The sequence below is a fragment of the Cottoperca gobio genome, chromosome 19 (assembly GCF_900634415.1).
Source record: "Cottoperca gobio chromosome 19, fCotGob3.1, whole genome shotgun sequence".
NCBI lineage: Eukaryota > Metazoa > Chordata > Actinopteri > Perciformes > Bovichtidae > Cottoperca > Cottoperca gobio.
This window is the reverse complement of record NC_041373.1, coordinates 3,107,396-3,132,771: the sequence shown is the minus strand read 5'-3', so window position 1 is coordinate 3,132,771 and position 25,376 is coordinate 3,107,396. Positions and strand designations below refer to the sequence as shown.

Below are 25,376 nucleotides of genomic sequence, written 5' to 3'. Positions count from 1 at the left end.
GCAGTTAAATGTCTGTGAGATGCGAAGTGTTGATATAAAAATATTGACTAGTCCAACTTTGAGGTTTTTTTTTTTATCAAATGAGTTTCCAAGGTGAAGAATTTAGTGCAATACAAACCAGACCAGTTCCATTTGATCCAAAAAGTTATATTTGTCAATGTTCATCAATACATTGTACAGTGGAGCCTGCACACTTTATATTTCCACATGGTAAAGGCCGTACTCAACTGATCAGTCAGTCAAATAAGACGCCCTTAGATCATTTATTCATGTATGTACAATCATCTATCAGGAGCCACATGAAAAATGAAATGTCATTTCCTTGAATCACACACAATGACAGAAATGATGAATCGTTTCTAGTAAGGCTCCCAGAGCTTTCAGCCATGTGAAGGCTAACATGCTGCTGATTAAAACACAATTATGTCATGCAATGGTTACGATGCAAACAAGGATGCAGCATGGATTCATTCTTTCATTCTCGTTGCTGATTGCAAACATCAAAATCTGACATTTAACATTTTGACTCAAAATCTGCTAATCATTGTTTCCCCGTTAATCCTGACAACTGACAAACTGTACATTACTATTTCTCTATTTTAAAAAAAATTCTGCATATATTATCATTCATTCCTGTGTGTGACGTCAAACATTATTAAAACATGAAGCGGAGAAACTAAATTAAAACAAATAAAATCATCAAATAATACTGTTAAACATGAGAGTTCCAAATGTACCGAAAGAACAAATCCAGAGATCAGACAGTCATGATGATGATGATGATGATGATGATGGTCATGATGGTGTTTACAAGTTGCTGAACAGTTCGTTCCTCTTGCTCCAGTCCATGTTCGGGGCTTTCTTGGCGGATCGTTTCTGACGGGCTCTCTCTTTGGCCTGAGCCAGTGAAATGGTCAGACCCAGACTGTCAGCTGCTGGGGGTGGCTCCACCTGAACACGGACACACACACACACACTCTAAAATCCACACTCTAGTATCAGTGCCACTGTTTGGAAAAAAACTGTTAAAATAAGCCTAAATTATGTCTTTAGTATTGCAGCTTTTTCTCATATTATTGTGAGCTATATATATAAAATATATATATATATATATATATATATATATATATATAAAATATATAAAATATATATATATATATATATATATATATATAAAATATATATATATATATATATAAAATATATATATATATAAAATATATATATATATATATAAATATATATATATAAAATATATATATAAAATATATATATATATATATATATATATATATATATATATATATATATATATATATATATATATATATATATATATATATATATATATATATATATATATATACATATATATATATATACACATATATATATATACACACACACAGTATATATATTTCACAGTTCTGCAGAGAAAACTAATTGTATTCTATCTTAATTGATTTTATTAAGGTTTCATGGCTTATTGTTTTGGCTTTGTATTAATAATTCTCTTTGTAACACTTTCCTGAATTTCCTCAAGAAGAAGAATAGTGAGGTTCAGGGATAAAGTGTGACGGGTTGCACTTCAAACTATGTTGTTAATCTCTGCTGTGTTGTGAGTGAGTGTGAGTGTGAGTGTGTGTGTGTGGCTCTGTACCTGTGCAGGCGGGTCGCTTCTGCCGGCCGCCTGCAGGGAGGCGTTGGAGGACGCACTGGAAGCTGACGAGCTCACAGACACTTTAGGCTTCACCTCTGCTGCTGCCTGCTAACACAACGTTCACAAAGATTAAAGGGGCAGTTCACCCAATCACAGAACAACATATACTGTGAACAGTTTCCATAGAGACGATGTCGATGGTCCAGAGTCTCTGAGCCTTCACATTCATATCATTCATTTTTCTTATTTCTCTTCCGTCCACCTCTCTTGCTTTTCTTATTTTCTTTCTTTACTGGGGACAGTTCAGCCATCATGAATACAACGTTTTCTGCTCTCCACATATTTAATAATGAATATGAAAAAGAATATTCCATGATGTTTTCTGCTGGAGGAATGGAAAACAAATGTGTTTTTTTGGCCACAGCTGACGTTAAATTTACCGGACTTCTTTGTGCGACTCTATGATTGGAAGTGATTCTATGATCAGAGCGTCCTGCTGTACAGAAATAACTGCAGAATGTCGAAATTGACAGAATCGAGCGTTCAACTAAGCAGAGTAATATAAACTAATAATCAATTCATACGTGTGTAGTGAAATGGATGGATGTTTGAGGCTGACACCTTTTTTCTTGCCCTCTCAAACAGCAGTGGATAAAACAATGTCAAGTCAAAAGTGGAAGTGGACCATGAGTTGTATTTGCTCTGTCAACTCAAGGACTTCTGTTTTAGTTTGTTCAGTTGATGAACTCTCCTCCTCATCATTCGGCTGCCTCTGCTCTCCATTGTTGGTGTTCTAGGGTGAGAATACTGAGCACAGACTCTGCGTGGCTGGAGGCAAGAGGAACTGTGGATGATAGTTCATGTTGTCCAGCAGGGGGCAGCGTGCCTTAATCATATTGTCATCACTCACTTACTAGAGCTGAGGCTCAGTGTCGGCTTCAATCTGAAAACATGTCCACATCCCTCAGCTGCACTGTGCCTGCTCCACAGTATGTTACCCTGTGGGACTCACTTCAAGTATGGATCAAACTGCCATCCACTTGGTAAGCAGCTGCTCTTCTATAAATAAACTTTGGCCTCTGACAGTGGCTTTGGACAAATGTTACAATATGCTGCATAACACATGAGCCCTGTTCAACACATGCACATACTGAAGCACAACAACTGCATTTTCATTTAGACGCATTCACTCTCCAATAATGGGACTTAAAAACCTCTTAAAGTTCTGACCCCTGGAGTTCTTTATGTCCAGGGAGCTGCTATTCAAGACAAACCTGCTGGAACGGATTTTGAGTTCGCTGGACCGAACCTTATATGAAGATACTATATATATATATATAATATATATAATATATTTTTTCTTCTTTTTAAAAAATTATTATAATTTTTTCCTCGTTGGAAACGGCAAATCTGAACTGCTAACAGTAAACTAGCGCTGCTCAACATACATCTTTATAAAAAAATGTTTTAACTTTGATCCTTCTCAATCAGCTTCTATCAGACCCATCATATGGTCAACTGACACACACACACACACACACACACACACACACACACACACACGCAAAAACAAAAAAGCCACGAGACAAGTGAGAAATATCAAACAGAAAGTCAAAAGCATGTACAAATGTTTAATTAAATCAATAAATGGACGTGCGTTTATATAGCACTAGTCCTCCAACCACCCTAACACTTTTACACACACACACACACAGTTATGTAATTGCTTGTGAATGAGTGATTGTTGCAGAGCACTATCTGCCTGCATGTGAATGTGAACAGCTCGTTAGTTTGTCTCATTAGCATAATCCCCAACGAGTTAAAGCCACTTCAATCCCATGATCCTCCAGGACTCAGAGGGAAACACACACTGCACTGGTGAGCTCTTGTTGCCATGGTGAAGGGTCAGCCACAATGTCACCAGAGGGGCCAATCCACATTTCCCATGCAGTCAGTGTGTGTGTGTGTGTGTGTGTGTGTGTGTGTGTGTGTGTGTGTGTGTGTGTGTGTTTACTTTTGATAAACTCGCTCTGCAGTGCCACCACATGTTGGTTCATACTGACTGCTAATTAAAGGGGTATTCCACCCATTTTACAAGATGATGAGGGGTTCTACGCCGACTGTAATTATGTTATTGTAATTGTATTATGTCTTCTGTGGCAGCTTTGAAAAAAATAACCCCGATGATGTCATCTCTGAGTCTGTGCACTGAGCATCGAATACATAGTTGCATTATGGCAGGGGTAGCCAACGCGGTGAGTCGCCCGCAGGGCACGTTCTAAAAATAGCACCAGTAACCATGAAGCTCCGTCTAAAATTTGTATTCAATTGTTTTGCTGGGTTTTTTTAAATCAATAACACTTGAACTATTCTTTATTTTAAAATGACAAGATTTAATATAGAATTTAAAAAACAAAAGTGTTTTTTGTATGAACTCTGACCCTGTAGGGATGCAAGCTAAATCTCCATTTCTCTGTTTCGCTGAGACAAGCTAGCGGGAGCAGCTACGATGGGGCGCTAGGTGTTTACGCTAAACATGGCAGAGAAGCGAAAGAAAACTATTTTCACAATGATTGGGAGGAAGAATCATTTTTTACAACAGTGAAAGAAAAGTGTGCATGTCTCATTTGAGGGGCGAACAAAGCAACACATTGTGGAGACACTTCGGTACGTGTCACAGAAGCTACCATGCTAACTACACTAACTAACTAACTACCTACCTACCTAACTACCTAACTAACTACCTAACTAACTACACAAACTAATTACCTAACTAACTACACTAACTAACTACCTACCTACCTACCTAACTAACTAACTAACCTACCTAACTAACTAACTAACTAACTACCTACCCAGCTGCAGCACTGCGGGCAGAACAAGCAGCTTTGGGCAGCAGCATCTCTTCTCACCAGGCCGGTGAACAAGTCACACAAAGTAACGGAAGCTTCAATTAGAGCTGCACATTTGTTTTGATAAAGAAGAAGAAGAAAGCCTTTCCGGACGGAGAGGTCTTGAAAGGTGCAATGATGTTATTGAAAACACTGTTCTAAGACGAGAAGAAAGGTTCCGATGTGATCTCCTCTCTGATGTTACAAAGTTAGTGTTTGTACAAACAGGATGTGATGTGAAGATGTGACAGTTAATGATTTCCTTAATGTTTTTACAGAAGTCATACTTTGCATGACTATATAACTGTATATATATATATATATATATATATATATATATATATATATATATATATATATATATATATATATATATATATATATATATATATATATATAACTGGTGTGATTTTGAACAAAATGCTACAAATGTGCTCATTCATACAAAACTCAATAAAGATATTTACAAACATATCAGAGATGTGATAACTGACTTTCAAATGTTGAAATAGATTGAGAACATACATAAATAATGTTGCATGTTTAAATATATGTGTTTCCTACCATAAGTCATTGTTAATAATCATTGTGAGGAATAATTAACATTAACATGTGATCAGTGTCTCTTCACATATATGAATATGTATTATTATGATAGTTATTAATGATAATATCATTAAAGGTGAACCGTGTAACTATGTTATTCAGGAAGTTTGTATCAAACAAGTAGCCCTTCATATTATTCAGCACCTTGAAGTAGCTCTCAGAATCAAAAAGGTTGGTGACCCCTGCATTATGGGAAGTGTAGGATGCAGTGTTTCTGGATCTCGACCCATACCAGGAGCTACAGTCCGAATATCTCGACCTTTACTTTTCTGATTCACAAGACCCCAAACTTTATGAACGTATGATAACTACTTGCCACAATACCCCTATAAAAACTGGTGGATATCATTCAGTCATTAGTATACCAGAAGTGATTATTAGTTAGTCTACAATTTCCCGCTGGGATTAAAAAACAATGTCTGCATGTGATGCCATGTGCTTGACTATCTTTTTTGAAATAGAACTGCTCAACTCTACATTAAATGATTCAACACAGCTCTCTGGCTGGAATTTGCTCCACCCACTTTGCAGTTATGTGGCATGAGCTGAAATTCTTAACATTTTAAAGTTTCACAATCCAAGTCCATCCCTTCATTCTTGCTCAGACTCAGGTCTGTGTGTGTGTGTGTCTGTGCTGTGTGTGTTTTACAGTGCAGGAAACACATGACGACAGTCAGAATGCTTCACAACGCTGTCCAGAAGTGCTAATCTTCTACCAGGGGTTTCCAGAGAGGATCAGAAGGCTCTACAGGCCACTATCTCTGTGTGTGTGTGTGTGTGTGTGTGTGTGTGTGTGTGTGTGTGTGTGTGTGTGTGTGTGTGTGTGTGTGTGTGTCTCACCTCCTCCTTCTCTGATGCTCTTTCTGGCTCAGGAAGAACTCCTACAGGGGAAAAAGACATGAAGACTTCATCTATACTTGTTATAGAGTCAGTAAAACTAAACGTCTCATCATTCTGCTGTTGATAAACATTGTGATGAACAACATGACATTACACAATGGCAACTTGCAAATCCAATGTGTATTTGTGTGCGTGTGTGTGTGAGTGTGTCATACCGCTGACGTGTTCCTCAGTGGGCTGGACGTTACATCTCTTAAAGAATTCTTCAGTCTCAGCATCCACCACCAGCAGGCAGGTCTCCTCTCCGCCTGCTTTGATCGCTGCAACCACCTCAGAGTGCTGCATGTCAATCACTGACATGCTATTCACCTGAGACAGGACAGGAGAGAGGAGACAGAAGACAAGAGACAGGACAGGAGAGAGGAGAGGGGACATGAGACAGGAGAGAGGAGACAGAAGACAAGAGACAGGACAGGAGAGAGGAGAGGGGACATGAGACAGGAGAGAGGAGACAGAAGACAAGAGACAGGACAGGAGAGAGGAGAGGGGACATGAGACAGGAGAGAGGAGACAGAAGACAAGAGACAGGACAGGAGAGAGGAGAGGGGACATGAGACAGGAGAGAGGAGAGGGGACATGAGACAGGAGACAGGTATATTTAATAAAGTATTCAACTATTTCACAATTATTAGTTCATTTATATCTACCGTCCCGAAATATTATTTCAACCGTCCTGAAGTCAGTGTAAACCGACACAAATTCTAAAAATTTTATGCTTTTGCTTTGTTAATGTTATTTATAGTGTTTATTTGCATAAAAATACACAAATAAAAAGATTAGGAAATAAAAGATTGTATTTGTATTTAAACATTTGCTCTGCTAAGCTGCTAGTGTCAGACGGTTAAACAGCTCATAATTCCCTCTCTAATAACCGTTTTATTTTGCTGGGAAAATATATCCTTCAAAACAACTGTATTATTCAAGTTTCTCGCCAAAAATTACATTTTACAAGATTACATTTGAACATATCATAACGTTATAATTTCGCACAATACACATTTTTACTGAAACGACGTTGAGCGCATTATAATGTTTCTCAATGGAACCTCCGTTAGCGTTAGCTCAGTGCAGCTGCCCACTGGCTGCTAGCTAACGTTAACTAGCTCTGCTAATTTGAACACAGATTTGTTGTTCACAATGTACCACTATCAGGGACAATAGGGTGCATCCCTCAGGTTTATAAGTGCCACGTTTTTTCTCTCCTCCATGGCTCCGGTCCCAAAGAAACTGAAACACGATACCTTTTGACCGCTGGAAGCGCTGACAGACTGTTTCTCATATACTTGTATGTTTTGTTATTTTGCCAAATGTAAATGGACTTTGTTCACGTTTATATACGGCAAAGCAATAAAAGTACTTTACAACCGAAGGACACTTCTATAGATTGTGGGACAAGCGCAGCACACAGTGGTAGCGTACAGTAGACTAACAACAAGCGAAGTGCTTCCACCAGCTCACTCCCGTGTTGGACATCTCCGTAGCTTACAGTATTAGACTGAACTCCTATAACAACGTCTTATTCATTGATCTAATATTGAACACTTTGAGTCGTTTTTACACCTGTAATTTAGGATATTCTTTTCCAATTTAAGATATCATCAAAGGCAGTGGCACCATTAAAATGTACAATGCACCAAATGTATGCACCAAAGCTATGGAACACTTTACCTGCAGACATTAGGGAGACAAGCTCGCTCAATATCTTCAAAAGTAAACTAAAAACATATCTCTTTACTTTAGCCTTTTAATGGTGATATTTTATATCTCTTTACTTTAGCCTTTTAATGGTGATATTTTATATCTCTTTACTTTAGCCTTTTAATGTTGAATTATTACTGGTTTGACATTGAATGTGTAAAGGTAACTAGGATACATTTTCAGAGTGTATTTTTGAAAAACTTGAGATCAAATAGACTGTTTTACCACGGGAAAAAGAGGAAGTTTCTCTGATAAATGTGTTTACATGTTCTTTACACAATTAGTGGAAAAGTGAAAGATTAAAGAATATATTGGAGAAAGACTGGCTTTCACCGATAGGTTTCATAAAACTTAACAAACAGGGGTTTGTTTATGAAGCGGGCTTTAACCAAGATTTTGCCAAAAGAATCTGGACTCACGGAGACAGTGAATAAAGAGGTTGACACTGTAAACGTAAATAATGGGTAGCAAAGGGAGTAAACCAGTTGAAGGGCCACAGTGGCCCATTGTTGATCTCATACTTTCAAAATATGGCCCTGATAGTTTAAAACATTTACAAGAATGGTGTGCCAATGTTATTTTAGACTATTTTAATTCTGCTATTTCATTTCTGCATACTATTTTAATTCTGCTATTTTTGTAATGGTACTTTAGACTCATTTACATCAACACTGTGATTATTGTACTGTAAATGCTCTTATTCTGTCTAATCTTGTACTAATTGTTATGTTTTTGCTGTGAAGCACTTTGGGCTGCAATTCTTGCATGAAAGGTGCTATACAAATAAAGCTTATTATTATTATTATTATTATTATTATTATTATTATTATTATTATTATTATTATATACAATATATATGAATATACAATATCCAAATACAGATTTCTCTATTCCACTTGATCAAATGATCCTACACTACAGCTGTTGACATTCAAAATAGAAATACTCAAATCATTTATAATGTTTTTGTGTCAGAGGATGATAAGAACATTGGACATAAACTATGTGGTGTCACTGATTATTTACACAAAGTAAGTGAATGATGCTGTTTCCGTGAGGTAAGAAAAGATGCTAATATTGTTGCTGTGGTGGAAAGTGATGAACGGAGTGACACCGGGCAGAAGAGAATGGTACCAGTGTTGGACAGTGTTTGGTTACAGTGTTATTGCAGAGCGCGGTATACAAGCATCCTCCCACAGTTGGAACTAATCAAGTCTCCAGGGAGATAAGGTGCTGAGGAATTCTGTGGGAGGAAGATCCGAGGTGGGAATACCGTCTGGAATCTCTCCGTCTCACCAACTCCCACAGTGGCTGTGAACGGTAGGGTGGTACGGAACATTCTGCTTTCTTCCACTTCAGTGAGCCTCACAGAAAGAATGCATTAAACTGCCAGCAGTCTGTTTCCTAAAACCCACCTCTAAACCCGCCACAATGTCCTGTTAAAAGCTTTATGTCCTTGTGAATACAGTATGTACAGTTGTGCTATTATCCCATTTACATTACACCCCCCCCCCCCTGCAGGCTGTTGGAGAAGGATGTGAGTTAGTCCACAGACACAGTAAGTGGATTAACTCTGACCCTGCCATGGCCAGAAGACCTGGTGTTTACATACACAGCGAGGGAGAAAATGTTGATTTCTGCACTCTTTATGCAAAACTCATACGCACATTACATTCTACATCCCACTCAGGATGTGAAGCAGCGACTGTGTGCATGTGTTGTGTACCTGGATGATCTTGTCCTGTGCTTTAAGGCCTGCTCTCTGTGCTGGAGAGTCTTCATCCACAGCTCTGATGAACTGGCCTGGTTTGGACTTCTCACTGTGCAGGTTGAAGCCGTAACCACTGGTTCCTTTCTTCATGTGGCAGAGACGAGGCCGCAGCCCGCCTCTCTCCTCCTGCACACACACACACACACACACACACACACACACACACACACACACACACACACACACACACACACACACACACACACAGGAGAAAATCAGTCAGATTGTACTGCCTCTCTGTGTACAATATCAATAACATACAGTATCATCTTGAGCTTCATGCGTGTAGCTGATTAATGCAACAAGATCTAGAGTTTATAAAGAGCTCTGTATTTCCAGGGAATAATCATTGCTCCCAGAGCCCCTGAAAAATCCCCTGAAGCCAGTCTCCAGCAGAAAAACTATTAATGAATGAAATGTTAGGAATGAAACAAGAAAAAACTAAAAACACTATAAGACAAGTGAGAAATATCAAAATATAAACTCAAAAGCATGTAAAAATGTGTAATTAAATAAATAAATGAATGGACTTGCATTTATGCATTCACACACACACACACACACACACACACACACACACACACACACACACACACACACACACACACACACACACACACACACACACACACACACACACACACACACACACACACACACACACACACACACACTAAACTGCAGCAGCTCTCTGCTAATCCTGCTGTGGCCTACACCTAGTTAGTTGTGTAATCCCATGTGCGGGGGAAGGATCCATTCAACCATTAAACCTTAGAGCCCTGTTGCACTGACGTCATCAACTTTAGAACAGCACTCCTGGAAATGATTGTTGAATTTATTACAAAGAAGTTTCCAGCTTCAGCTGTCATTTTCTAATAGTCAATATCAAAATGTTCCGAGTGTATGGCTGCCAATTGTACTTTAAAAATGCACATTCTATTCTTAACTTTGTATATATAGTCCAGCCCATGGATTTGTTGCAGACATATATGGAAGCCTATGTCTGCCAGGAAAGAAACATTTAACGGATGAAAATGTAGGATGAATATAAATACTACGTCTTAATTATGAGATAAAGTCAACATTTTGATTTCTTATATTTCAATTTTCAAATTTGTATCTCATCATTCTGACTCCATGTGACAATTTTATACTTTTTTTCTTTCTTTTTGACATTCTTACTGTTTCATCTATTGAAGGCTGAGATGTGGCTTCCACACCAATCTGAGAGGAAACAGCCTCCAAACCCTTTTACAGCAATGAGGCAGTAACAGGCGCGAACACATGAGACTCTGATAACAAATATCCCCCGTCCACCTGTTGCACTTCATCCATCTGATAAAACCTCAGCTATCTGCCCTATCAGCTGCAGCACTAACACGCTCTGTAAATGATTCCCTGCCAAGTGACCATTAAAGATCAACCACTGCAACCTCAGCGTTCAAGACAGACGTAACCTCTCATCCACACACAGAGTGGCTTACACATCGGTCCAAGAGTTTATATAAAAGGCAGCGTGGTTGATGATTGCTGAACGATTCAGTGATCTTCAGAGGACCTTTGGATGGAATAACTCATTTATGACAAAGTCCACTTAACCAGCGGCTGTTAATGAAGATGATATAACAGGGGAGGTGCAAAGTACACACGCAACATGCATGTACAAATATATATGTATACATACATGTATATACATATATATGTATGCATATACATATATATGTATACATATATATGTATACATATATATGTATACATATATATGTATACATATATGTATACATATATACATATGTATTTAGTATTTAGTGTGTAATAGACTTTTGTTCCCTGACTTAACGCAGGTTCCACCCCAATATGGCACACAGGGGAGGAGAGCATCTGCTATCAGGAGCTGACCAGAGACAGATTGCCACCTTTCTGCAATATGAAGAAGAACCCTCGGAGCCTGAGCAGAGAGTCACAGGGCACGTCTCCATTGCTCACCATCTCCATACATCTCTACGACGTCACCAGCATCACTCATTTGAGTTCTGCTTTCTGATTTTCAGGGTTTATTATTATTATAGAATTCAGTCGCACATACCAATCCTTGGTGGTATGCAGTGCGTTGTCACACACATGCTGTTGGGAAGTGTTAGTGTAACATACCATACCTATATGTCAACAGATCCCACGAAAGAGCCAGCTGTCAGACAGACAGTGACGGTGAGAGCAGCGATAGGAACATCTGACACGGTAAACACGGCTCAATGCTGATGCATCTCAGCCGCCAACACAGTCTAGCTGAATCTGAGCCAATCAGACTTAACTTTCCTCGGCTGACGGCTTAACGGACAGGTTTGGTTGCTTGTGGAAGATGGATATCAGCCACACCCTGCAGCTCCTCTTAGGGCATCCTAATTCTTCCACAATCATCGGTTCACGTGGTTCTGATCTGGATCTTATTCCTGGTGTACATGAAAACTCACATGTTCCATTATAACCTGAAAGCTTTTCCTGTTTTCTATTTTAAAATACATTTAACACACAGTATATTTATATTTTAATTTATTACTTAATATTGATATGTCCACATACAGTTATCTAGAGCAGGGGTCTTCAACGTTTTTCAGGCCAAGGACCCCTAAACTGGTGTAGCGTTTTTTTGTTTTTTTTAAATTGCTTTATCTACAAACAACTTTGCGAACCCCCTCCATTACCTCCGTGGACACCCTGGGAGTCGCGGACCCCCTGTTGAAGACCCCTGATCTAGAGGGTTGGGGGTGACCAGCCTTTAAAAAAATTGAAGATTCAGTAAATCCCCTATGAGTGTGTGTCTGAGTGCCACAGACAGGAAGTTAGAAAGTATTGATAGACGGAGGAACACATTGTTTGTTTTGGTCTTTTCATGGGATTGGTTCAAATAAACTTTAAACTTTGTCCAGGACCAACCGACTGACACCGCACTATAGCTAGCCCAGCCGGGTTGACTACCACAAAGATATTAGCATTATGACAGTGACAGCTACCTGAACTGAAAGTATACCAATAGTCAGCAGTCGCATATGCAGAAAAACAAAGAAAAACAACAGGCGTACCAATCAGGCCCTTTTCGATTGAGCCATCATTCTGCAGAGAGGTTAAAGGTCAACCACAGTCTCTTTGTACCAAGAGAAAAATAACATCTGGTTTGAGATCTGCCACAAACAGCCACAGTGTGAATGCAGGATCAGCCTAGTTAAAGTGTGATGGTACGAGAGGCAGCAGGCAGCCGTTGTAAACATTCCCTAAGCTTGTTGAATATGGGGGGTTAATAGTTTTACAGCTGGCTGTAGTTAAACATCAGATCCTGTGCTCCAACATGGTGTCACATAATGAGAGCTGGCTTGTTGGGAGGACCTTGAAATCAGGGTGAAACATGTGTGATGTGAAACCTTTATGATCTTTATTTATGGCCACAATTCCACAGTGAGAAAAACATGTTGATCATTTTCACAAAGTAAGGGAAGATTGAGCAGAGCCACCACCCTTACAGGTGTGTTGTGCTGCATGTGTTGAGTCCAGGGATTGCTACAGTCCACCTCAAAGGAGTTATGCAATGGACGGTTCCTCACTGAATTTAACAGTGCATAGAATTGGGCCTGACTGAACATTACTTCAACAATTAATGAGGATATCCACAGAAGTGTTAATATGCATCCCGCTCTTTGATCAAGCTCCACAGCATCTGTGTGTTGCTGCATCTGTGCTGCTTGGAAACCACTCTGCTCAACGTTGCTGAAAACTACATTGCTTGGCAGAAGAATGATTATTTGTTATCAATCGATAATTACATTTTTGTTGCGATGGTTTTATTTTATGAAACCTTGCCAGGGTTATGTAGTAATTGCTCCACTTGGTAAAATCACTGTAAAACTCAGTTGTTGTTTTTTTGCACTAGTTTTGAAAACTTGTCCTTTTCGTCCTTTTTTATTTTTTTGTCGCTTTTTTTATGGGTAGTACGGTTAGATAGAGAGGAAAGGGGGGAGGGGGAGGCATGACTTGCAGGGTTAGGGTTGGAATCGAACCCGGGCCACTGCGGTAAAGACTCAGAACACCAGGCGAGATTACCAGGATGCCTTTTTTTAAACTGCTTTTGTATTGAATAATTGCCAATTGTTTTATTATTATATATTACATATATCATCCATGTGACAAAATAACTTAAACTCAAGGTCCAATTATTTATTTAAATTATTTTTATCTCATGGTTGAGCCCGTTCCATTTGCTAATGAAGATAATGAGATGTAGTTGAAAGCTCTGAAAAATACATATAATAATAATAATAATAATAATAATAATAATAATAATAATAATAATAATAATAATAATAATAATAATAATAATAATGTTATTAAATAAAAAATCCAAAAATCAATTGAAAATATCTGTTCAATGATGAAGTACTATAATCTATCACTTGTTGTGGTAATGTAATTACATTTAGGATAACAAAATGTAACAAGCCGTCCTCATTTCCTGTAGAAAAAAAAAACCCAAACAAAAACTGCTAGCTCATTATTTTGCTTAATCATCCCCTTTGTAACCTAAGGAACCAATTTCCTCCCTTAAGATGCTTTTTAGTTCCCTGCATGGCACTGTTACGTGTATAGTCTTTAGCTGTTACAGTAAATAAATCATGTTGAGTAAAGCAGTCAGTTGTATTTTAGTGTGTGACGTCCAATCTGTCCAAACTGTCTCACACTGACTGACTGTGTGCTCGCCTCATGAACATGGTAACATTTAGCTTTGCGTTTATTGCTGGAGCAAGTTATTATCTTACATAATCAACACCAACTACACATAATCTACAAAAACAGTCTTCAGCTTCAGCACTATAGCAACGCGCTACAGGACAGGAAGTGGTTTCCTCGTTGGTTCATCCCCTACAGCTAACAACTCGTCTGCTGACAGGGAAACCTGCTGTGCATGTGCGTGTGTGTGTGTGTGTATGTGTGTGTGTGCATGTGCGTGTGTGTGTTTACAGAAGTGGCCTCTAGCAGGAAATCTGAAAAATGAGTTCAAGACACACCACCCAGGCCTCAGATCCAGGATGTATTATGAGTGCAAAAGGGATGTAATGACAATTAGCAGCACTAAACACTGGTTGGGGCATCTGATCAGCCTGGTGGATGCCAGGGCAGACCCAGGACGTTGTGGAAGAATTAGGATGCCCTAAGAGGAGCTGCAGGGTGTGGCTGGGTTGCTTTGTTTAGCCTCCTGTCACCACAACCCTGACCATCGTTTTTTTTTTACTTACATATTTTCTTTTTTCTTTAGCTTCACAGAGCCTAATTCCCCCCTCGCCTCTGTGCATACAATCATCTCAAATCGGTCATGTCATGCTGAATTCTCAATTTAGCAACTGCTCGCCGATTATATGTAACAAAGTATAATTGCCTTCAGAGTTTGGGAGGCGGAGCGACTTCAAAGTCACTTCACTGATAGCTTGAACCAAATGTAATTATAATCCCTGTCATGGCAAAGACAGCTTATCTTCAGGGTCCAGTCAGAGCGGAAGGGAACGACCTGATCACAGCAGTGATGGCTCAAAGTCTCCTGTCAGTATCAGAAGCATGACATTGGTTAAGCTCTAGTGGAACATGCTGAAATGACTGAATGGCTACATGTTCTCTACTGCTGAGAGTAAAGGAGTGGAAGGGAAGCCTGGGCAGCCAACAGGCTTTTTCCTGTGTGCGTTTCTTTAGACTCTGTCACTAAGAAAACAGTGGGTCAGTGAGGATCTCAGTCACATGCCGCAAACAGCTCTTTATGGAGTTTGTTTTGGAAGGCAGCCCATTTAAAGATCATCTGATGTTCCTGCAGGCTACAGTAACACAACGGATTGTTTTTCTCTCTTTTATTCAGAAGAACCTCCACTGTTAAAAACTCATTCCTAAATATCATATAAGTCCATTTGAAGGTCAGTGAATTACACACTTCAGTAAAAGATGTTTATGGGAATTAAAAAATAATTGACCAATTGTGACTGCAATAGATATAAATATGGCACAAAACAATCAATGCTGTCGATGCTATGTAATCAAGACACACGTCGTTGATGAATAAAACATATGTATATTTGACTTGAGTCTCCCAGTACGGCCCCTAATGTAACTCCACATATGCAGTGTGTTATCTGCAGTACACATGATGGCTAGATGGATCAGAGTAATCTATAGAAAATCAGATCATCCATCAGATGATGACATCACATACAAATGCTATATAATGAGGGTAATGAGGGTGATTTAGGCCGTGCATTCAGCTGCCTGTATCGTACACATCTAACATTCTTTTAGCACAAACATGGTAATAATGATAACAATATATTCATTATGTGATCACTGCTGAGGGGTTTTTCATTTCCATTACCAGGTGCAGCTCCAGCAAAGGCACTGGCATCTCTTAATGTGAGCCCATTCTGCTGTATGTTATGGGAATTTGCACCATGAGCCAACTGCAGGGTCCGTAAAGAGGCCGTCTGACCTCGAGGCTGCTAAAGTTACAGTCAATGATGGGATGGCACTCAAAACACAACCTTTTTTTTTCCATACGTAGATTTGTACCAAAGAACACATTTAGTTTTGACAACAGGTGGCAACTATCAACTATTTATTTTTAATTTGAAGCAGATGGTCCCTAAAGTGCTGGGAAACTCCACATGCAGAGGAAGATCATGTGATGGAGCTAAAAGCTCCAGAGCAGCTACTGAGGGACCTTGAGGGGTGATTGTCCATATTTTGATTATTTTGGTTTTATTGACTTGTCTGTAAAATGTCAGAAAATACTGAAAAATAGCCATCAAAATCCTAAATGAGCTATTGCACATACTGTATATGTTACCAATTGGTTACATTGCAGTCCATCTGTCATCTGTACATCTGTCCAATATAGAACATTTCTAAGTTTATTAAAATGTCCTGCTAATAATTGTGTCAACAGTTATTTAAAAAACAAACACAAGGAGATATTATCAAAAACAAACTTTGAAATATCAACACCTCTATTAGTGCTGAAAGCATTGGCAAAGCTATACGGTCACTTATCGTTTCAGTACTATGAAAACTGGAAAATGCGTGAATATTAAACTGAGACTAAATATTATTCTCATTGGTTGGGACTTTTGTACTGAATTCATGCAGGTGCAGTTCCAAGCCTCCCTCTAATCTATCGCTGGTATATTATATAACTAGACATTCCATCGATGGAATAAACTGAAGTAACTGCGGCTAAATTGAGTAACATATCAAATCTTGATTTATAGAATTCACTAGTCTTGAATCAATAAAGCGGCAGATTAATTGCTCTTTCCCAGGTTTATGTGAGCTGAGAGATAAGAGAGGTTGTGAAACACTGGAGAGGAAATGATCCATTGGAAAGATGGAAGCAGCCTCAAGGACTTCACTCTGAGTCTGAGGTTCAAAGTCTTAAGATCTTCAGTCACTGCAACAGGGAGTGGAAGCAAGGAGCTCACAAAGTCCCTGTAAGACAACCCGGCAAACATAAGGAGTCCGTATCGTCTCCACATGCGGAACCAATAGATTCTTTGTTGGGAGGGAAATGGCAAAGACTTTTTTACATTATATTCCACCTTGCCTTAACACTTTTAACACCCATCATTTAGGATGCCATTATGTCATCATTTGTTTGACATTCAAGTACAGAACAAATTGCTTTTGCTCAATTGCTCAAATTGATTTAATCCTGTGGCCAGCCCCCTCTTGCCCACACCCAAACACACACACACACACACTTCACTGCAGCCCTATTGGCAGTGTGTGTTAAGTGAGAGTGTAGGTATTCAGGGTCAGCATGGCCTCCCTGGTGAGACGGGAGAGTCCCTTCTCCTTTCCTCCCAGGCCCACAAGCTTTTCTCCCCATGCAAACACTGTAGACAAAGCCTCTTTCTGCTGCTGGGATCTCTATGGTGACCATTAGAAGGCCCTCGCTCAGGGTGGCGGAGGACTGAGTCGCTGGAGGCTAGGATGTTACCATAATATGATGACATGCTCAATCACTTTATGCTTTTATCTTCCAGGAAGAAGAAATCTCTGAAGTATTAGATATCCAAGTCGACGCCATGAGGATTTTTTTTTTTTAAGTAAGTGTGAAAAGAGGTTGGTGACTGAGTCCTGGACTGCAAGACCAAGTCCAACCCAAGAGAATCACGTGAAAGGAACTATTGTCTGAAGCGTAACCATGATTGTGCTCAGCTAGTTTCACATCATCATTGGCCAGCCCACTCAAGTGTATCCCACTGAGAGGCTGCTATCAGAGGCCAGTGTAAGACCATCAGTCAGGCTCTGCCAAGTTTCCCATCAGGGAGGAATGTAGTTGGAGGTTTGCAGCATCCCAGCCAGCCTGGGCTTTTCACTTACTGGAGGTCAGAGTATTAGTGATGGGGCATGAGCGCCCTACATAGACTGAGACAGGGATGTAGACATCCCATGTATAACAGCAGAACAGGGGCATGTAGGAGATCCATAAAAGGTAAAGGCAACAAATGGTAACTTGGTTCCACAGGTTGAGGTTGAGGCTGCCATCAGAGAGCTGTGAGCCTGATGTTACCAATGAGTTGTAGGGGCATCGACGAAAACAACATGTGATGCCGTACAATGGTAACAAAACAGTTAACTGTCGGAATACCAACTGTCAGCTACTTTGATCTAATCATCACTGAAGTCATTTATGAAGCAAACAATCAGCTTTTCCCTGTTTATATAATAGTAAAGGCTGATCACAAGTTCACACATATATCCAGGTGAAATAGAAGGAGTTGATAGTTTTGAAACTAAAGAGATTACTTGCAGAGCCAGTACTGTAGCTAGCCTTTCACGAACACACGCTCTGGTCCGTCACAATTAGGGATGTCACAAGAACCAAATAGGTCGGTACCAAATTTAACCAACGTTGAACTTCACACAAAAGATTTGCTCTAATTTACGTCACCCCTGCATTCAGATCTGCTGACCTCAGCGATTACACTGAAATGAATTGATTTAACTCAGAAATGTCGTTGGACTATATCCTGGTGTGTCTGATCATTTATAATGGAGTTATGTTTCTGCAAATAAACACGTTAACATTTCTGTGGATCAACACAGAGAGGGGTGTTATGGGTAACCAGCCAAAGCACACATTGAATGGTTGATCCAACTTCCTCTTGGGAAGAGGGTTTCAAATGGAAAAGACATGAAAAAGTGATAAAATAACCAATAGGGAAATCATCACTAAGTCCAGCCCTAACGATAACCTATAGTTATGCAAGTATGAGGATTTATAATGTAATCCATGAAAGACACTGAATCACTTCCAGTACCTTTGTTGTTTTGTAGCCGACCCTCAACTCCTACTTACTGAGGGGGCCAAGTCTAAAAATAACTATAACTATCCTATTATTTTCTTTTATCGTCTTTTTTTCTTCTTTGTACCCGTGATCTCGGTCTTTCGGTCATGACCCAGCCTTCATGACCATAGGTGAGGGCAGGAACGAGGATCGCCCGGAAGATCGAGAGCTTTGCCTTCTGGCTCAGCTCTCTTTTCGTCACAACGGTGCGGTAAAGCGACTGCAGTACCGCCCCCGCTGCGCTGATTCTCCGGCCAATCTCTCGCTCCATCGTGCCCTCACTCGCGAACAAGACCCCGAGGTACTTGAACTCCTTCACTTGGGGTAATGGCTCATTCCCTACCCGGAGTAGGCAATCCACCGGTTTCCTGCTGAGAGCCATGGCCTCAGATTTTGAGGTGCTGATCCTCATCCCAGCCACTTCACACTCGGCTGTGAACCGATCCAGTGATTGCTGAAGGTCACAGACCAATGGCGCCATAACTATCTTCGTTCCTACCCTCACCTATGGTCATGAAGGCTGGGTCATGACCGAAAGAACGAGATCACGGGTACAATCGGCCGAAATGGGTTTTCTCAGACGGGTGGCTGGCGTCTCCCTTAGAGATAGGGTGAGAAGCTCAGCCATCCATGAGAGACTCGGAGTAGAGCCGCTGCTCCTTTATGTTGAAAGGAGCCAGTTGAGGTGGTTCGGGCATCTAGCAAGGATGCCACCTGGCCGCCTCCCTAGGGAGGTGTTCCAGGCACGTCCAGCTGGGAGGAGACCCCGGGGAAGACCCAGGACTCGGTGGAGAGGTTATATCTCCTCACTGGGAACGCCTCGGGATCCCCCAGTCGGAGCTGGAGGATGTGGCCCGGAGAAGGGAAGTTTGGGGCTCCTTACTGGAGCTGCTGCCCCCGCGACCCAACCTCGGATAAGAGGTAGACAATGGATGGATCCTATTATTTTTGTAAGCCCCAGATAAAATAACACTTCCTACTCTCAGAGCTCCACACATATAAACACTTCAACAATTAGAGCTATTTTGCCTTGCTGTTACACAACATTTTGTTCCAGACTTTGTACTGGCTAAAACAGTGAGGCTACGTAGCCTACAAAGTTTTGCCATGGTAATTACCACTTCAAAAGGATAACCTTACAAATGTGTTTCATAACAGACAAGCAGGCCTTTTAAACAGGCAGGGCTGTGGTAATCCAAGGAAGGAAATGCATCAAAGAAATACAAGTTTGGTGTATTGGAAGGTCCATTAGTATTGTTGCTAATCTAGAGCTTCTGTGAGTACCATCGACAAAACTCATAAAGAAAATCTAAAGTTGTGGTGCAACTTCATCCAACATTAAAGTCTAGGCACTCTGGGCGTGTGCAATAAAAGCACTTTTTCTATCCCATTATGTCAATTCATATCTCTCAAAATTCTATCAGATAATATTAAGAGCGTAAATAATTATGCTCTGCCTCACTGACGTTCATCCATGTGAGAAAGTCTCCTGTCCAACAAGCCAAACCTGATGGGGAATTCTAGACCCGAAGCATAGAGACTGACAGACACTTGTATGACAACGACTGTGCTGAGCAGGAATGAGTAGAGGCCTGGCACATTTCACCGTGCTGTGTCACCTCTCTGTCGTAGCTTGTAGCCTTTCACTGGCACTGAAAGTGGCTACTTAATAGGAGATCTATTTCCACATAACCTTTACAGCTCAGAGGCAGGGCTGGCCTCAGATCAGATAAGAAGATAAAAGCCAGGAGCATATGACAAGAGAGTCTGACTCCTATAATGCAATCATATGGGATGAATTGTGTTTTAATGACCTGGTACACCTTACACTGCAGCTTATGCACACACACACACACACACACACACACACACACACACACAGAGTTGGGCCATATGCAAACATATACAGTGAGAGGATATACATTCTCCCATACTATTCATGTACTCTGTCCCTTTAACAGCTATGGGTGTATTAGGGCATTGTAAATGATGCTGCCAAGTAAATCAATGATCAACAATACTTTATGGCAGTGGGGAGATATTTGGAGACATGCTGAATCAATTTCACTCTACGATCATACCAAAGCAATACAGTGGAGTGAACTGTAAAGGTATTGGTCCAATGTGATCATTGAAGTAGAAGAAGAATATTGAGTCTGAAACAGGAGATGGACCCAGGGTCCCTCATCCTGTGCCTCCCAGGCAGATATGTAACAATAACAGATTGTACTGTATTCTTACTTATGCTGCGAGGAAGAACATTGTATTGCAGTGACAAAGTTCAACTGTCAGAGGTCGTTTGCGGTGTTACATGAATAAATATGTGTTTTTGGTTTGTTTGTTTCATAGGTTTTTTATTTCTCTCCTTTCCATAATGTATCCATCGTGTTGTTAGTGTAAACGTGTAAAAAACTAAAAGCCAAAATAAATAGTAAAAAAACAAACAAACAATGCTTTATGGCAATATTGTGTCTAACTTGTTGAATAACGCAACAAATAAACATTTCTGACATTAAACTGTTTGCAACTAAGAATATGATAGTGGATCAAATGAATAAAAGTAAGTGGACCTTGAGTTGAGGGTGTTTATAACACACACTGATCCGAAGCCTGAGAATACATTTCCATGGTCAGGTTTCTCTATTGATTTTTTTATTTTTACTTCATTTTTACAGTATGCTTCTACAAAACTCCATAAAAGGTCGAGAGGTTAATGGACCTATTGACCGAAAGTCAAAGGTTTTGCCTCTTGTTTGCTCATCAATAATATATTTTTTATAATATATTATAATATGAATAATGTGCATCGTAAGCCTACGGCAGCCTACACTAAGTGAAGAAGAGTGAGTTAAGGTGCTGTACAGTACCTTGGTGCTGGAGCTGACACTCAGCCTCCCCGACCTTTCCGAGGAAGCATCCCCGTTCTCACGCGGGGCAGGGCTGGACTCCCTCGGGGTTCCGTTGCTCTGTGAGTCCCCGTGGTCAGAGTCGCTGTCCCCGCCGGGCAGGGGAATCCCCTCCGTGACGAACTCCCTCCGGCACTGCAGGTTGTGTTTCTTCAGCAGATCAGCCGTTTCGTGGTCCACCACGATAAGCTCCAGAGCCTCGGCGGTGGCCCGGATCCGGGCGACCACTTGCTGGTGGCTCTCGCCTTCCACGCTCTCCCCATTCACGAATGCCAGACAGTCGCCCGCGAGAAGCCCGGCAGCGGAGGCGGGAGTGTCAGACTCCACGAGCCTGATAAACTGGCCGGTCTTGCCCTTCTCTCCGTGTAGGTGGAACCCGTAGCCGCTGGATCCTTTCTCCAGAACACACAGTTTGGGTCGGAGGTTTGACATGTTGGTACTCTTCTACCCGACGAAGACTTTAGTCCTCACTACCCGAACACTTCAGAGTCTTCTAACCTACACTCCAACCTAACAGAAACTGACACCTGTTGCGCACACTGACTTTGCTCGAGCTCCACTTCCGCTGAACTGACTAACAGGAAACTTTCCACTGCTAATGTTTCTGCTTTCTCTCGGTACACAGATCCTCCCTGTGAACTGAACTGCTGTGTTGCAATCTTCTTTTTCAACTCCACTCCGACACCGTCCCGTGCTCAGCGGAGGTGCAGCGTCAAACTCACACAATAAAATTAACACGTGTCATCCGTTTTTCAAAATAAAAGCTGATACTGTTCAGACTGCATGATCACAAATGATTTTAACATCCTCTGCATCTTTCTGTCCGAGAATTTGGAAATCTAAACTACAGTGTACAGTTGAACGTTACAGAGAGTGTGTTTAAAAAGGCTGCATACCAATATATTTTAGACTTACTGTCCCTTAATTTGAACAAGGCCACAAGATAAAAAATAAACCTACACAGAAAAGAGACCACTATATTACTAATACTATAACTAGTTCAGTGGCATGTGATCAGAGTGCCACTATTACAGTCTGAAAAGGCAGGTTGTCTCTGTTACAGTGAGTTGGTTCAGGCCTCTTAAAAAATGAAAACAATCTTTAGACCTCTGAGGGCTGTCAAGGTTTTATTTAAAACATCTTTAGCCAAATCTTACCCTTTTCAACAACTTTCAACAACACAACTTCCCATAGCTAATCAACATAGGAGAGAAAATATTATCTCGTAAATAGGTGGATACCACATGTTGTAACATGGCCTCCAAAAAGTAAGGTAAGTGCACTACAAAAGCACTCAATCTCTACCTTGTTGGAGTTGGTAAAAGGTTGAGAACTAGAGAACAAAACTTAAGATAAATACATTTTAGTCCACCTTTTAAAAGCGGCCATGTTTGTGCTTTTATTGTGAAGGCTACATCTGCAAATAGGAAGTTTCTTTCCTATTTATTCTGTAGGATTATAACTATACAGTTTCACTACAAATTAATGTGATTATGTTGACCATGACACGTATCATGATCGGTTAGTGAGTAAATATAAAACCAGACTTTCTGGACTAGATATATACTGTGTAAAAATAATCATAATGTCAAATTGATTGTAAAAGTGTAATAACACATTTTGAACATGATCCATTAAACATTGAATTCATGGTTCACCTGTTGATTATATATGGTAAATGGTGTATATATAAATGTAAAATAAATGTTATAAAGAACAAATTACAAGTTTAATAGTCTTAATATATTCTTTAAACTTTAAAGAATATTTTAAGACTCTCTCTCTCTCTCACACACACACACACACACACACACACACACACACACACACACACACACACACACACACACACACACACCCATTTTTGCTAAAACAAACCCTAGGATATATTATACTGTTCCAATTAAGTGTGCTCAGATAAAAATAGTTTATTTCTTATGCAGCATACAACACATCAACAGATAACTTTTCTGTCTGACAACATACAACTTTCCAATGTGTACAAAGTCTAAAGGCAATAATCTCAATATGTTTACATTATAAACTGTGTGAGACCTGAGCATCCATACAGTATTTGACCAAAATGAAATATTTGCAGATTATTGCATACTGCAAACTGAAGCTCAGAAACTTGCCCATGTTACAGTAAAATCTAAACATGGATTGATCAGACATCGTAGTTGCTTAAAGCTCCACTAATGAATTTGTTTGTACTACCAATAGATCAAATAACTACGTCTAATGTAAAAGTTATGGAATTACCACCATCCTTTAAATAATTGTTTTTGATTGTCTGGCCTGAAAATTGGAAAATTGCCTGCCCAACGAGAAATGGCAGACAGACAAATGAATGGCCATTTGTTGAATGGCCAGAAATTTGACTCTAAATAACTGCTGTGTCTCATTGTAACTAGGCAACTGTTTGCTTTTTCACAGGCAATAGGTTTTGTGTACACTTTGTTCATCCATTAATGCAGCTTTAATGTGTTGATATGGCTTTATAGACGAGATGTTGTATTTCAAAACAAAATATAACCTTCAGTTGAGCCTAAATCTGAAGAGAAATGCTAATTATTCTACTTTATGTTTGTCTTGATACAACCATAAACAGAGTTCCATATGTTCTGGAGGCACTGCGCACAGATTTGGTTGATTGGTTCATGCAATCCAGCAAACATGCAGCTGAGCTTTAGAGTCCTTAATCAAGCCATTAAAACAAAACACACACACACACACACACACACACACACACACACACACACACACACACACACACACACACACACACACAGAAATAATGCAGCCAACATGTCAAAAAACTGTTTTTCAAGAATCTGTTCACTCACTCACAAATACATTATGTACATACATGTTTCCTATCAGAAGAACCACATTGGAAATTCAATTACAGATCATTGTCCACAAAAGACTTGTTTCAGGTGACCAAAACATTAGCATTCCTCTGCATGTTCAGAAACAGAGTTGTGTTGCAGTCTCAGAGCACGTCAGCTCTTCCTCCAGCTGTGTCCCTGAGCTTTTCTCTAGTCAGCGAGCATTCAATAGCAGTAAATTTCTCCAACAGTTTGTTTACAATCTACGTCATAAACAGACAGGGCTTTTGTCCATGTCGTTGGCTTTGAATTACATCTATGACACAGCTTATGGCCTTTGTCTGTCTGTTGGTAGATTGTGTGATAAATTAGACTGTAATAATGTTGATTTTTCAAGGCGGATCCAAACTAAGCCTGCCTGAGACTGTGTGCTCTTCTGGCTCATGCCAGTGGTGTGTGGGTTTATGAAGTTTTTAGTTTCTTACACTTTGGAAAACTGGTGTCTTGTAACATCTTGTTGTGGTAAATTAAAAGGAGTATGCTAAGCTAAGCAATAACTAGTTTGTAACTCCCCCTAACACCACAAGTGGTGGTTTTAGCCATGCTAGCCCGATGGCTCTGGATGTCTATGTCGGTCCGTTGGTCCACCAGTTGGGTCCGAACTGTAATAACTCAACAACTATTGGATTGATTACAATGTAAATGTGTGCGGACATTCACAGCCCTCAGAGGATGAATACTA

At 40.1% G+C, this 25,376-nt stretch overlaps 1 protein-coding gene across 2 annotated transcripts; it reads right to left on the bottom strand.

Annotated features, from left to right (window-relative positions):
• Positions 1 to 126: 126 nt before the first annotated feature.
• On the bottom strand, positions 127 to 22,520 carry nherf1a (NHERF family PDZ scaffold protein 1a). 2 transcript variants are annotated; one of them, XM_029455852.1, is made up of 6 exons: positions 21,765 to 22,520; positions 9,482 to 9,652; positions 6,213 to 6,366; positions 5,998 to 6,038; positions 1,661 to 1,768; positions 127 to 951 (listed from the first exon to the last, which is right to left on the bottom strand). In XM_029455852.1, the coding sequence occupies exons 1-6, from the start codon at positions 22,233 to 22,235 to the stop codon at positions 808 to 810; spliced, it is 1,089 nt and encodes a 362-aa protein (XP_029311712.1). In that variant the 5' UTR covers positions 22,236 to 22,520; the 3' UTR covers positions 127 to 807. The 2 variants fall into 2 exon arrangements, with proteins under 2 accessions (XP_029311712.1, XP_029311713.1); XM_029455853.1 differs by having other exon boundaries at positions 1,661 to 1,765; positions 21,765 to 22,519.
• Positions 22,521 to 25,376: the final 2,856 nt, after the last annotated feature.